This window comes from Rhamphochromis sp. 'chilingali' (genome assembly GCF_963969265.1).
Source record: "Rhamphochromis sp. 'chilingali' genome assembly, chromosome: 6".
NCBI lineage: Eukaryota > Metazoa > Chordata > Actinopteri > Cichliformes > Cichlidae > Rhamphochromis > Rhamphochromis sp. 'chilingali'.
The window spans coordinates 35,816,596-35,829,725 of NC_137933.1; the positions used below are offsets into that span (position 1 = coordinate 35,816,596).

The 13,130-nt window shown below is 41.0% G+C and overlaps 1 protein-coding gene across 4 annotated transcripts in view; it reads left to right on the plus strand.

Moving 5' to 3' along the window:
• Positions 1-13,130, plus strand: part of LOC308398566 (A-kinase anchoring protein 13) — a 121,893-nt gene that overhangs the window by 80,750 nt on the left and 28,013 nt on the right. For all 4 annotated transcript variants that reach the window (XM_080885280.1, XM_080885279.1, XM_080885281.1 and 1 more), the window contains 10 exons: positions 65-242; positions 684-786; positions 3,092-3,131; positions 3,354-3,465; positions 8,022-8,181; positions 11,052-11,119; positions 11,231-11,297; positions 11,946-12,093; positions 12,284-12,396; positions 12,615-12,761. In XM_080885280.1, the coding sequence (XP_080741406.1) occupies positions 65-242; positions 684-786; positions 3,092-3,131; positions 3,354-3,465; positions 8,022-8,181; positions 11,052-11,119; positions 11,231-11,297; positions 11,946-12,093; positions 12,284-12,396; positions 12,615-12,761 (1,136 nt within the window). The remainder of the gene's footprint in view (positions 1-64; positions 243-683; positions 787-3,091; positions 3,132-3,353; positions 3,466-8,021; positions 8,182-11,051; positions 11,120-11,230; positions 11,298-11,945; positions 12,094-12,283; positions 12,397-12,614; positions 12,762-13,130) is intronic.

Consider the following 13,130-nt stretch of genomic DNA (forward strand, 5'->3'; position numbering starts at 1 on the left):
GATTATGTTGAATACAGTGTGTGTTCTTTTATTGAGGTCATCTCTGCTTTCTGTTTGTACACAGTTACAGCTTGGAGGGGCTCAGTGGAAGCCCTGAAGAGCTCAGGGGCCCCACCAGCCAGGGGCCCCGTATCCTAGAACCTATAAGGATTCCCCGGCAAGACAGCGATGACAGAGGCTCTTTGGTTTCTCTGACAGAGGAACAGGAGGACCGGGGGGAGTATAGCAGAGTGCATGACCCGGTGAGCTAATAAACACACTCACACATGAAGTTTGTTGATATGTTGCCACTTCTTTACACTGTCACACAGTCGGCCACCAAGAGATCCTGAAAACCCACACAGCCTAATTCACGAGAGAAAAGAGTCGTTGTAAAGCTTGTACATAAACAAGACTTATAAACAGTCAAGGGAAATCTGAGCCTTGTCAGTTTGGGGATTAGTGAGAATTAATAAACATGACTTTCTTCGGGCAGATTTATACTTCTCCCATTGAATTTAAAACAAATTGTAAACATAATGTCCCGATTCAAAATGCCGAGTTTCCTCTTTTAGTTCATGTTCCTGTTTCCAGTTGACTGGCTGGCAATGCTTTGTTCCACATTATCGCTGCCTGGCTCACTCCATTTTTTTTTAACATTTTCATGCACTTGGTTTCATTCAGTCTCCTGTCTCTTGCTGCAGAAATCCAGACGATATCGGCCCCTGCGAAACAGCTGTCCTCCCATGAGTCTGCCCCTCACTAAGTCTGTATCTATGCTGGCCATCAGCCAGAGAGACATCGATGGTGAGTGACACGTTATGAGGCAGCTATCAAGTTCCTTCTTGTAACATTCAGCCCTTTTCTTCACCTTTTTATCCTTTGGTTTTATTTGTTATCCTCTTTAGGCTTTAACTTACTAAATTTAAGTACAATGCCAAGTCCTCATTCTTCATTTCCTCATTTTAACATCACCAGACTCAGCAGAGGGACACAATCATTTCAGCTTGTAATTGGAAATTTAGAGTTCATTATGTTTTTCACTGTAAGCCCCATCGCAAAGAGAATAGGAAAAAAAGGTCAAAAAGCTAGATAAAGAGAGAAAGTGGTAGTTTAACATGCAGATATTTAAACTGAATCGCTCTTATTACACGTTTCCCGTACATCTCCACTTCCTGCCCCCATCCTCACTATTTATTAGGTTATTATATATTTCAATAAGTGATCAGTGCCTGTTGTGGTTCTTTCCTTCCTGCTCCCCAGCGGTGGGACGCCTGAGACGTAAGAGGCGAATTTCCTTCTCTTTCAACCTTTCCCCCATCCTCACCAAATCTAAGTCTCAGTTCATTTATGGGGACTCCTCATCTAGTGATGATGAGGATGACTTCAGTAAGTACTGACATGTAAACTTAGCTGCAGTAGAAAATAGCTGTGATGTCAGAAGGAGAACAGTAGCTGCTCCGGTTAGCAACCTGGATCTGAGCTGCAAAGATGACAGCGATGCACCCAGATCAGCTAGCAGCTAGCCTGATACCCACACTGAAGTGTTTACTTGTGACTCAACATGAAGTGTGTGCGTGAAACGCTTCCTAGACTGAGTCAAACAGAAGAAGCAAAGTTGTCTGAAGGAAAATTTAAATTTTTACTCTTTAAACTTCATCAAAGATAAAGTCCAAACATTCAGCCGCAACAATCTTGTCATGAAGAAGCTTCTAATTGCTGCTGATATTAATCTACTTGCAGTGTGAGAATGCAATTAGACAACGCTTGTAGCCAGATTGCTAGTGTAGAAAATCACCTTTCGCCTAGGCAGCATTGTGTTTAAATTATAATCCATGTTGACAGCAATAAATAAGACCTTGGCTTCTCGTGTTTCCTACGCAGCACAAGAATCGGATGACCTTTACATAAACTAGCTTTACTTCAGTCTTTTTGAAAAAAAAGAGGAAAATAATCATAAACACCGCAGGTGAACTGAGGAAGCCCTTTCTTCTCTGCAGATAAATACGAGCCTGTCACCTTTAGTCAAAGACACCGAGGCATTCCTTCCTTTTTCTTATCTGTGCAATATTTCCATTAGCACTGTTCTCTGTCTCCTTGTCTCCATTGCTGGGAACACAGGCAGGCCAAGATTTTGTCCTCATTATCCTGTTTTGGGTTTGACTTTCTTCTGCAGCGCATGCGAGCAGCGCTTTGAATATTTTCGTGTGCGTCTGGATATTGGTAGAAATGATTGTTTAGAGAGAAGCAGCTCGTTGCCTAGAAAAGATGCATGCCTTATGTTTAACTCTGTGCTTAACGTTTGGCACAGAGATTAATTGAAAAACACACATGTTCTGGCTGTTACTGCAGCCAGAAAATCCAGATTTTCAACAATAGAGTCTGGGAGGAGCTACACCCAGCATAGCTTTGTTCTAATAGGATGAGCAAACCAAAAAATATGAATTTTGCCCGAGTCATCATCCATTGTCCAGCCTTCAATGCACGATAATTTAAAACTCTATAATTTTAGTCTTTGACTGTATTACAGCCCCTCATTTATCCCCCTGTCTCAAAACAGAGCAGTTTAGCTCACGTCTGTAGAGCACAGAGCTACAGCAGGTGAGGACTGGCCAACCAGGGAAAAATAATAACTACATTTGTGATTGTGCTTTTATTTTACTAAAATTATACTTCAATCATTTTTATTGTTAATTATTACTTGAAATTGGCCTCTGAAGTTGGGGATGGCAAAAAATAGCTTTTACACTTTCTGCTGATTGGCTGCCCCTTGCAGTTGTGTGGGGTTGTTGTGTTTATAGTTTCAGCTTTGTGCTTTAGTTGACCATAATGGGGGGGGGGGGATCACAATAGGTCACCTTTAAAGGACATGGTAGAAAAGGAAGTCCTCGACATAGCTGTTGGCCTCCTTTAGTCATGTCAGTGGGTTGTCAGTTGTCACACAGCTGTACAAGGGTACCTAAAGTGTTGCATATTTACCTTTAGGGAGCCAAATCTGTAGCTTACTCTCAATCATAATCAGGAAAAATAAGAAAAGTGCGGTCAGCCCCTAAAGACATATTTTTTTGTTTTTACTATCCTGCCACTCACTTCCTCTCCTTTTTTTTTCCAGGTATGAGATTTTCCAGCACCTCTGGGTCACTAGCATACAGGTCAGTCTAATCCTGCGCTTACATTTTACCAGAAAATTGTTCTTCAGGCTTTCATTGCTTGGAGGACCTTTTATAGTCCTATAAAGAGCAGTGTGGAGTAGTGGTCAAATTATTCCATAAGACCTTTATGGTGCTTCAAAGAACCATTTCACAATGTGTGAACAGGTATGCTGTGTGAATGCAGCTGCTGGAGATGAAATTAAACCTGTTTGTGTGTTCCAGTATATCAGAGGAGGAGCCTGGGCCTCTGCGGAGTGACACAGAGGGAAAGAGTGTGACAAAAGTTAGCCGGACCTTCAGCTACCTCAAGAACAAGATGTACAAAAAGACCAGGGTGAGGGAACATGGAGTTTTTCTTCTTTTGACTACACTTCACTGTAGTCTGCTTCTTACAGTTCATTCAGTAGGCAACCACCTTCAGTGTTTTCTTACAAGTGTATCCCCTTTGAGCAGTGAGCAGTTAATGCCCAACCACAGTTTTCAAGTATTCACACATATATGAATCTTAAGCTTCTTGTTCTGTTGGTCCCTGACTAGCTTCAGTCTCACAGCAGGGCTGTTATAGGCAGTTCTACACATGTTTGTCCTCTTTTTCTTTTCTTTGTTTTCACTACAACTCCCAATAGGTGCGTGGTGTATTAAGCAGGCGGCGATTAGCATAGCAACAACTAAACTACAACCACAAGAATAAGTTGGAGCATACTGTGCGTTTGAGTTTCCTGATGGCAGATGCCTTGCATTCTGATTTAAGTTAAAATAACATAACATTACGAGTGGCTAATTGTCTTTTTATGTCAGGTGTATCACAGACGAACCTCAGGCAGAGCTCCCACTGTGGCTGGTAATAGGATCCAGAATCCTTATTAAAGTCTGTTTACGTGTGGCAGCGTAAGCCAATGTTGGCATCAGAACTGAGTCATGCTTTGGTGTTTCAGATTGATGTGCACCCCTTGTTTTGGGAACCGGGTGCAGGCAGGTCGAAGGCATGAATGTAAGATCATGTTGGTCTTTACCACCATTTCAAATAAACATCAGTACAGGAGCTCAGAGATTCTCCGATACAATGTGAGATGCTGCAGGAGTTTGAAAAGATGACACTCTCCAGAGAAAACTGTGGGAAAAACCTCCAATTTCTTTGCTTCTACGCTTATAACAGTGCTCCTGAATCTCGGGTCCTTACTACTCTCTTGAATACCTATCGTTCAAATCGCGATTGTACTTTTGCAGCTTTGCAGTTGGCATGCAAAACAACCAATGAGATGACCATAAACTAGGCTTAACAAATCCTTTCCATCTACTCTACAAACAAATGCATGGCTCTTTCCAAGGATAACATGCAGTAAACCAAACCAATTAAGCTTCACTTTGATGAATGTGTCATTTAGTTTCTATTCTAGCGTCATTATTTTCTCCTTACGCTGGCTTCACTCTATGCGAAAAAGTTAGTTGAGAGGAAGTACTTTTGTTTTCCTTCAAGGAGGTGACAGGAGTTTTTATTTCCTCTGTAGCACACAGGCTTAATAACGCCTGGTCTTCCCTGCCAGCTCAACTGTTTGTGTTTCATGTTTAAGAGCTAACTGATGGTTTTGCTGTAATTTCTATGTTAAGTTTACGTGTTCTTTTTACAAATAAGACGTTCATCATGTTGCAATGCATGCTTGCATTCAGACCACACACTTATGTCAGTTAGAGCTTCCCCTTCTGCTGGAGGATCAACCGTAAAGTAGGAGGTAAAAAATGACAGACAAATGAGCTTCTGAGAACTTTGATGGTCCCTCATGCAACGCCACACAAAAGACTTCCTTTAAAAAGTTCTAAGAACTATGAATAGGCCCCTCTGGGTCAAAAGCTCCTTATATGTCCTGCCTTTGCCCAAGTCGTTGTTAGATGCAACTTCCCACTCTCAAATTTCCCAAGCGCCTCACAGCAATGTCTTCTCAGAGAGATAAGCCTCTATGTAAGATGTGGTCAAAGCAGACTTTCTTTCTCCTGCCCTTCGTACTCTGTTAGGGGATCTAGCTGCAGTGTCTCCATTCCTGTCACAGGGTGACAATAATATGCTGTTAGTTTGTTGAAATATCGATCAGTTAAAGTTACTTTATGGTAAATGGCCTGCATTTGTATAGCGCTTTTCTAGTCCCTAAGGACCCCAAAGCGCTTCACACTACATTCAGTCATTCACCCATTCACACACACATTCACACACTGGCGATGGCAAGCTACATTGTAGCCACAGCTGCCCTGGGGTGCACTGACACTTTAGTGAAACAATGGCTTCAACACTATTATGACATGGAAATTATTGTACAGTACTGCATTTAAAAATCACAATGCTCAGCACTGCTCACTTTAAATTGCAGAAGTGGCATTTACTGTATTGCAGTAGCCATTAATATGATTTAGGAATACAGTTGTCTGTATCAAGACTTTAAAACTCAACGGGGTAGCTGTGGGTGCTTAAAAGTAAAAATAATTGCATTCAATCTTCTCCCCAAAAAAGAGGCCTTGGAAGGTATTAAATAGTCTTACATTTAATTCACAGATTATAAGCAGTAATGTAATTATACAGCATTTTTATATCCAATATATCCAGTTGTGGGCTGCGTGGTAGACCTTACACAGCTATAAACTGTGTGTGATTGTTGTGACAGTATATTGAACCAAAGGACACTCACACAGCACCAGGAAGTACAAAAGGCAAATTCTGTTTTCACTAAAACCACAAATTAACATATTACCTTTTGATAGCTATTCTGATATGTAGTTTACTTCATGATCAAAATTGCTGTTAGATGCTACCTGAAAGTATTAGAAAAGAAAAACGGGCTGTAATGATAGATATCCATGTTTCTGCTGCCAGTCATAGCTGCTTTGATCACAAAGCGTGCATTTAAATTTGTACCATGTGGTGATTAAAGGGTCTGAAATGCCCTGAATTTAGCACAGAGTTTTTATTTCTGATTGGGAAGTGAAATGTCTGTTTGCTTCCTGTAAATATGCAGCCCTTGCAAAGAGACACTGAAGGGTGAACAGGAAGTAAAACAGGAAGATAGAGTTGGTGGTTTAATAATCTCCCCTCTAACCTCAGCCGTCACTTTGCTTTTAAAGCAACAGGATTCTGAAAAAGCTTCCCTCCGCCTGCAGCTCATTGCTCTCTGTCAGAGTTATTGGCCACTGTTAAAGCTTTGATGTTCAAAATGGGTTTGCCTGGTGTCTATTGGCTCTCCTTGGAGCATTGAGATTGCATCTGTAACTGTCAAATGTGTTGAAGAATTGGTAATCTCATTTCTTCCTGTCATTAATAAACCAGAACCAGTTTTAAGGAGGATAATTTGTGTCTTCCTCTTTAGGTTAAACATTGAAAGTCTGACTGTTCTGGAAGGGGATCTAGTTTGTGCAGTTTTGTCATCATGTCTCTGTCAGACTGAAGGAAGGGTCATTGCAGAAATAGCACCTCCCGCAGCGAGCCATTGACTTCCTCATTCACAGCCTTCCTAATGGAGACTTGCTGGTAGTAGCTTGAGCCACTGAGCCACAACCAGGGATGTTATACAGGAGTTTCCCAGGGAGCCGTGGCTTCTCACTGAGATGGAAAGGTTGGCTGGAGGTAGGCTAACACAGTGCTCTGGTTTCCCAGTTGAATTGTAGTGAAAGAGACTGTCACAATATCATGTTAAAAGGGGCTGGTGTTTTCCTCTGGGCTGATGTCTTTTTCCAGTGAAGTCATTGCCCGTTAACAGTGTGTTTTACTGGAATGTCTTTTTGTTTAAATCTCTGGTTTAGATGTCACTAGTGATTACTTATCCTGTTGTGTATGCTTGCAGCCAAAACAAAGAGTACAGAGAATAATCTTTTTCAAATGCGTTGAACTGCTGGCGTTTTCTTGTTTTTGTTTTTGTTTTTGCCGGGCATCAATAGGCGTGATATCAAACAAGCATTCTTGCTGCCATGAAGAATACTTTTTCAGGCCGTTTATTGTGGTTTAGTGCTGGTTAGACAGTTGTTGCAGGAACTGAGAATGAAAGCTGTGTGTTGTACTGGCTCTGAAACATAGCGTGGGCCAGTCAGGCTTTTGGTATCTTGAAATGGCTGAACCAAATGAGCTCTAGTATGTCAGAGCTTTGTGGTCCCTTCAAACCAAGAGGCCCAGGGCTGGTCATTAAAATGAGCTGGAAAACTGCATTTTCCCATTTCCTCTGGGTTTGGGTGGAGGCTCTGTGATGTAAATCCAAGAGAATGAGAGCTCTGTTCTTCTCTGCATCACTTTATGGGATTGTGATTCAGCTCAGTGTCCAGAGATGACCAGCTGCTGAGGACGATCTCATCCATTAATGCAGAGGCAGCAGAAAGCCCACACTGTTATGGAAAGGTCATAGAAGTGATTCCCAGACAGTGTGTCTCTGTCACCAGTCATGCATCCTGCAGAAATGCCTCATTCTTCATAAGAGATTTTGAATAGTAGTATTCGAGTGTCTTGAGAAACCAAATGAATACGTAATATGAAAATATGCTGCCCTTTTGGGATAAATGGTCATTGAAGATCTCCACCTCTGAGTCTTCTGTCTCACCTCAGAAAAAAGGATTCAAAGTGTCTGAATTTTATTTTAAAGAGTTCCTTAATGAGACAATTTGTTGTCAGGATAAATAATGCATCACTTAATATGCAAACCCTCCTGCTGCGTCCTACATCCGAGTAATAATGTTGCTCTGCAGGGTTCAGATTGGAATTTAACAGAAGCGACTGGCCCAGTGTCAGTGTCTGGTATGTTAGTGGATGCTACACGTCACCACGCTTCACTTCGAAACTTCTAATTGGATGGCAAAGTTGAAGCAATTAGCGAAGTTCAAGGTTGGGTTGTCTTCTTAACTAATTAATTTCCATTTGTGCAGGAAAAGGAGCGAGACAAACGGGAGAAGGACAAGGAGGGCAAGGAGAAGGACAAGAAGATTGTGAACGGTCATGTTTTTACACCAGTCAGCTCAAACCACACCACCCAGTGCTCCCAGTGCAATAAAGGTTTTAATGGCAAGGATGCGTTCCATTGCACATGTAAGTAACTTTGTTTTTTTTCCTTTTTGTCTTGTTGGTTTTCTGCAGAGTTGCTGTAGCTTTAAATTATATTAAATCCTAATAACCTTTAATTATTTTATTAGAAGATTTTAATTTCTTATCTGAAAGCACACTAAGCTGCAAGTCGTTTCTGAAAGACGATGCTGAACATAAGGAGAGGAAATGAAAAGATTTCACCAATAAATCCAGGAATATGCATGTTTGAATATGTTAGTTTATGTTTCTTCTCGTCTTTGTCTCTCAACAACCATTCATCCGATCCACTTCACACTTGCTATGTGTGTTACTGAGAACCTAAGTAAGAGCGGTGCTGAGTCTAAAGTTGTTTTGATTAGCAGTTCTCATTGTTTGGCTAAAAGCACAGACTGTATGTAAATGATGGACCACACGTCTATGAAATTACCCAGTAGTCTCTGGATTATGAATTTTGAGGCTTCATAGTTGGTACACACTTGTTTTAAAAAGCCTGAGGTGACCATATTAGGATTAAAAGAGTCAAGTTGTCAGCTAACGCTAGCTATCTCGGTTAGCAAGCTGCATTCCCAAACAAACAGGCACAAATGGCTGCTAAGTTGGTGCTGAGGAGCAGAATTATACAGTGTAGAATTTCTCCTGCCAAAAATGTAGCACAGACTTCTTTGACGGCTGTACCACAAAGCAGGCCGTGTTATTTGTCAGATAATTTTGTTAAGAACTGGCCTAGCAGACAGCTGCCAGCCAAAGCTGTACATGTCAGCGCACCTGTCAATTAAACCAACTTAATATATCAACTTGCCAATTTAAATTAGTTAATTTGAAAAATAAAATAAGGTGTTCACTTTGTAGCTGAAGTTGGGCATTTTAAAATGAGAGTCTGTGTGGAGTGATTCTCGTTTAGCGGTAGCATCTGGGGTTGCTGCTTGGCTAAAAGTTGTTTTGTGTTACCAGTGTTGTGCCCCCTCAGCTGAATTCTACTGATATATTTCAGCTATAAGTTACATTAATTCAAGCTATTTGGTAATAAAAAAAAGGTAAACACCTGTATCACTGCTAAGTTAATGCAATGCAAGCTCAATTTAATTATTTGGTTTACAGTAGTTTAGTGTTTTTATAGCAATCATGGTGACCGGCATGACTGAAGTTGACAGTGAGCAAATGGTTAAGAGGTTATTTGGCACCTTTTGCAGGTAGTTCTAAAGCAGGACCCTGGTTGAAATTTTTAAAACAAACATAAATGTATGGAGGATATCCTTGGTGGACTACAGCCTGCCTTATGTGTGATGGGACATGACACACATTTGTATAGCAAGAAAATAGTGTTTCTACGTCAGTTAAATGACACCTTTAGCAGTGACACAGACGCGTGTTCAGTCATTGTTTTCAGAGCAGTAAAGCTATGTTTATATCTGTTAACTTTCACAACAACTGATTTCCTGCGTGTGATGCATTTAGGTAATATCTCTAAATCATAGCTCATGAACAGGAACTGCATGAGTAGCAGAGGAGTCAGACCCTACAGTAGGTCAAGTCAGTTTACTGTAAAGGCTCTGTGTTTACATTTAGGCACTAAATGAAAAGATTTAATTTAAAGAAAAAGTAAATTAGAATTTCTTTATTTGATTATAAAGGACAGTGCAAGAAAACATGAAACACCAACTGAACTTTATATTAGCAGTTAGTTGTGCAGCTGCAGCGAAACTCCCCAAAGAGCTACTTCTAATGCAACCCGGTCAGACTTTGATTACAGACAACAGAACTGGTTTTTTGCATTGTTTTTTACTGGAGCGGCAGAGGCAGCCCTAAAGAGGTTCTAGTTTATTGCACAAGTCTTTGGCGCAAGCCCAGAAAAAGCCTAAAAAGGAGAAACAAGCTCTGCGATGGATCACAGCAGACCTCTTGGCCACAATCTGCCTCAGATGCTTCAGACTGGCAAAAACAGCCCCTGTTGTATTCAGTCAGTCTGGTTCACATTGTTAGAGCCACAGACAGTGAGGGAGGTTTGTACTCTGGCTAGTGTCCATTCAGCAGAGGAATACAGTGATCCTTTGTCTCAGATTAGCTGGTCTTATTTGAATGTCACCAAAAAGCAGTAAAAAACCTAATAAAATCCAGAGGCATGTAAAAAAAAATATCACTGCAGGAAATCAAGGTGCTTTGATAATCATGCAATCTTCTACTTGCTAATATTTTTACAGTGAGACATTTTCAGGCGATAGCTCCCTGCCCTGACAGTGTTGCTGCCTTTCTGACTCGTGCAGCGCTATTTTCTCACCCAGACTAAAAGCGGCTGTTGAAGTAATCCCAGGAACGGAAATGTTGCACTGTATGCATTCTAGCTTGGGTGACTAGGTCTGATAGTGCGTTTGTGGGTTTCACATGTGTGTTGAGTGGACTTCTGTCTCCTGGAAATATGCCCGTATGATTAAATCCTGATCAGCCACCATTTTTTTCCCTCCTTGATGTGAGCATTAAAAATAAAGAGCGAATATTAGGAAAAACTGAGAATTTGAGTTTAGTGGACAGATCAGCCTGTAGAAGAGGTCAAATGTCAGCAATCTAAAACCATGACTTTGTTCTTAAATGGTGATTCGAGAATGTTTACATGATTTAAATTTTCCCATGCAATTCGGTGGTGACGTGCGTGTGTGTCATATCTGTTTTTTTCCCCCCATCGTCCACGAGCAGCATTACCCCTCGATTGCATCACATGCTTTGCTCCAGTCTGGCTTTCATTAGCAGGCTGGTGGAGTTTCCTGGCCGGCTATGAAAAACCAGTCAGATTTTCTAGCCCCCACTTTTCCGCACACCCTCACATGCCCCACCACCACCACCATCAGGCTAACAGTATTCACTCCTTCTTTTCTTTCCAGACTGCAATGCTTCCGTCCACAAGGGCTGCAGAGACAGCCTGGCTGTTTGTGCCAAGGTGAAGATGAAGGTACAGCTTCCTCGCAGTTACTCCTCCACCGATTCTGTAGTACTCTGCTGTCCCGAAGCCAATATCGATTTTCTTTTCATTTATGCTTTTTCTCACCGTTTCTCTGCTTAGTTGCCCAACCAGCAGTTTGCGGTACCAGATTCGAGCTTGTTTCCTACAGTAACGATGAGGAACAAACGTGAGTGTGAAACCAGCTCAAGATTGCCTACACAGTTGTCACAGCCTGTAATTATTTGCAGATTTATCGCCAAACTTCTCTGATCCCCTAATAAGAGGAGATTGAAGGGTTTTTGTGCACATTTATTTTGTTCTGATAATTACTTACACTAAAGTTGGCAAAAAGTGTAGCTTTTATCTACACACCGTGACAGAGTGCTTCTTTGGGGTTGTTCTTAGGACCAGAGCTCAAAGTGTTGCTCCTAGAATATTCAGCCACACTCACACACACACATACACATAAATATGATTTAAACAGATTTAAACTGTTAAATTAGTCAAAGGACAAAACCTTTTTTCCTTTGAATAGAGAAGCTTTGTGCTGTCCGCTTGCTCTGAAGTCTCCTAATAAATTATGTCTAAGAAGGTAGACAGTCTGTGAGGAGAGAAAAAGATGGACTGTATTTGCCAAAATACAGTCTTAAAACCATTGCTTTTACCTGTCAGTGATTTAGCTTTTTAAATTTAGCATTTGGAAGCAATGACTTGTCATGAAACCGAGGTTTCTAACTATACCAGAGGCCCCAAAAAGTCAGGATAAGTTAGGATCTCCTGCTGGTTTTGAAAAGTGTTCAGATTATTGTTGTAATCTAAGTTTGCTCTGGTCCAGCTGGTGGGACAAAGGAACGCCCCTGGTCGGCCATCTTGCCCCCTGAGGACCATTCCACCTTAATGATCCCATCACGGAGACACACCAACATCATGACTTTCACAGGAAACAACCTCTCCAAGAGTCTCTCAATAAGCAACATTGCTGGGTGAGCTGATCTGTGTGTGTGTTGGAGTGAAATGTTTCTGTACTTAATCTAATTTCATTTTTAATAGTTTAGTTTTTAATGCATTATTTGACCCCTGTACAATGTGTTTAAACAGATACACATAACTGTGTATGGCCTGTTACAAAGACAACATTAATAACGTGAATTTTATTATCGTGTCTCCATTCAGTCCGGTGTTTGACGAGATGCCCATTAAAGGTCTGCGGTATCTCTCTCAGTCCACCGACTCGCTCAACAGAACCAACCAGGTCACAGAATCCATGGAATCACTTACTGATGAAGGTTAATAAAGGCACACACACACAAATTCATTTTCCACATTTTTTAATTTAAGCTAGTTTAATGTGAAAAAAATAATTACTTTTTTAAAAATAAATAAATGATTAATGCATATACTGCACCGAACAGAAACTTAATGTGGTTTATCCAAACCTCTCACCTGTAGATTATCGTATAAATGGAAGTTAGTTTTATTAATTCAGGCTGTGTTGTTGACTCAGGAACAGAAATGATGGATGGGCAGCTGATGGGGGAGTTTGAGGCCGAGGCCAAAGAGCTGGAAGCAGACTCGTGGAGTTTAGGTGTGGATCAGCAATACCTGCAGCAGCTGGACAAAGAGCTGGTGAAGAGACAAGATGTCATCTACGGTAATCACCACATATAATACTCACTGCAGTAACTTTGATTAAACGTAATTTAATCTGAAGATGGTTACTGGCAAAGCAAGGAAAGGTAATAGTTTCTTAAATGGAGTAGCAACATTTTTAATCAAGCTCATTCTTGGCCTGGTTTCCTACATTTCTGTGTGTCAGCTAGTAAGGAAGCATCTAGTAAAAGTGGACCAATGTTATTTAAAGCAGACAAAAACTCGAGAAAGGAGGTAACGCCTTTAAGCCCAGGATTAACAGTGTTAGATAAAATAAAAATGTCACTGCTGTTTCATCTGTGTCATTGTTATTTTCATGCCTGATGTACTTTGTTTAAGGGTGAACCTACAGTATTTTAATTGGGCCCCA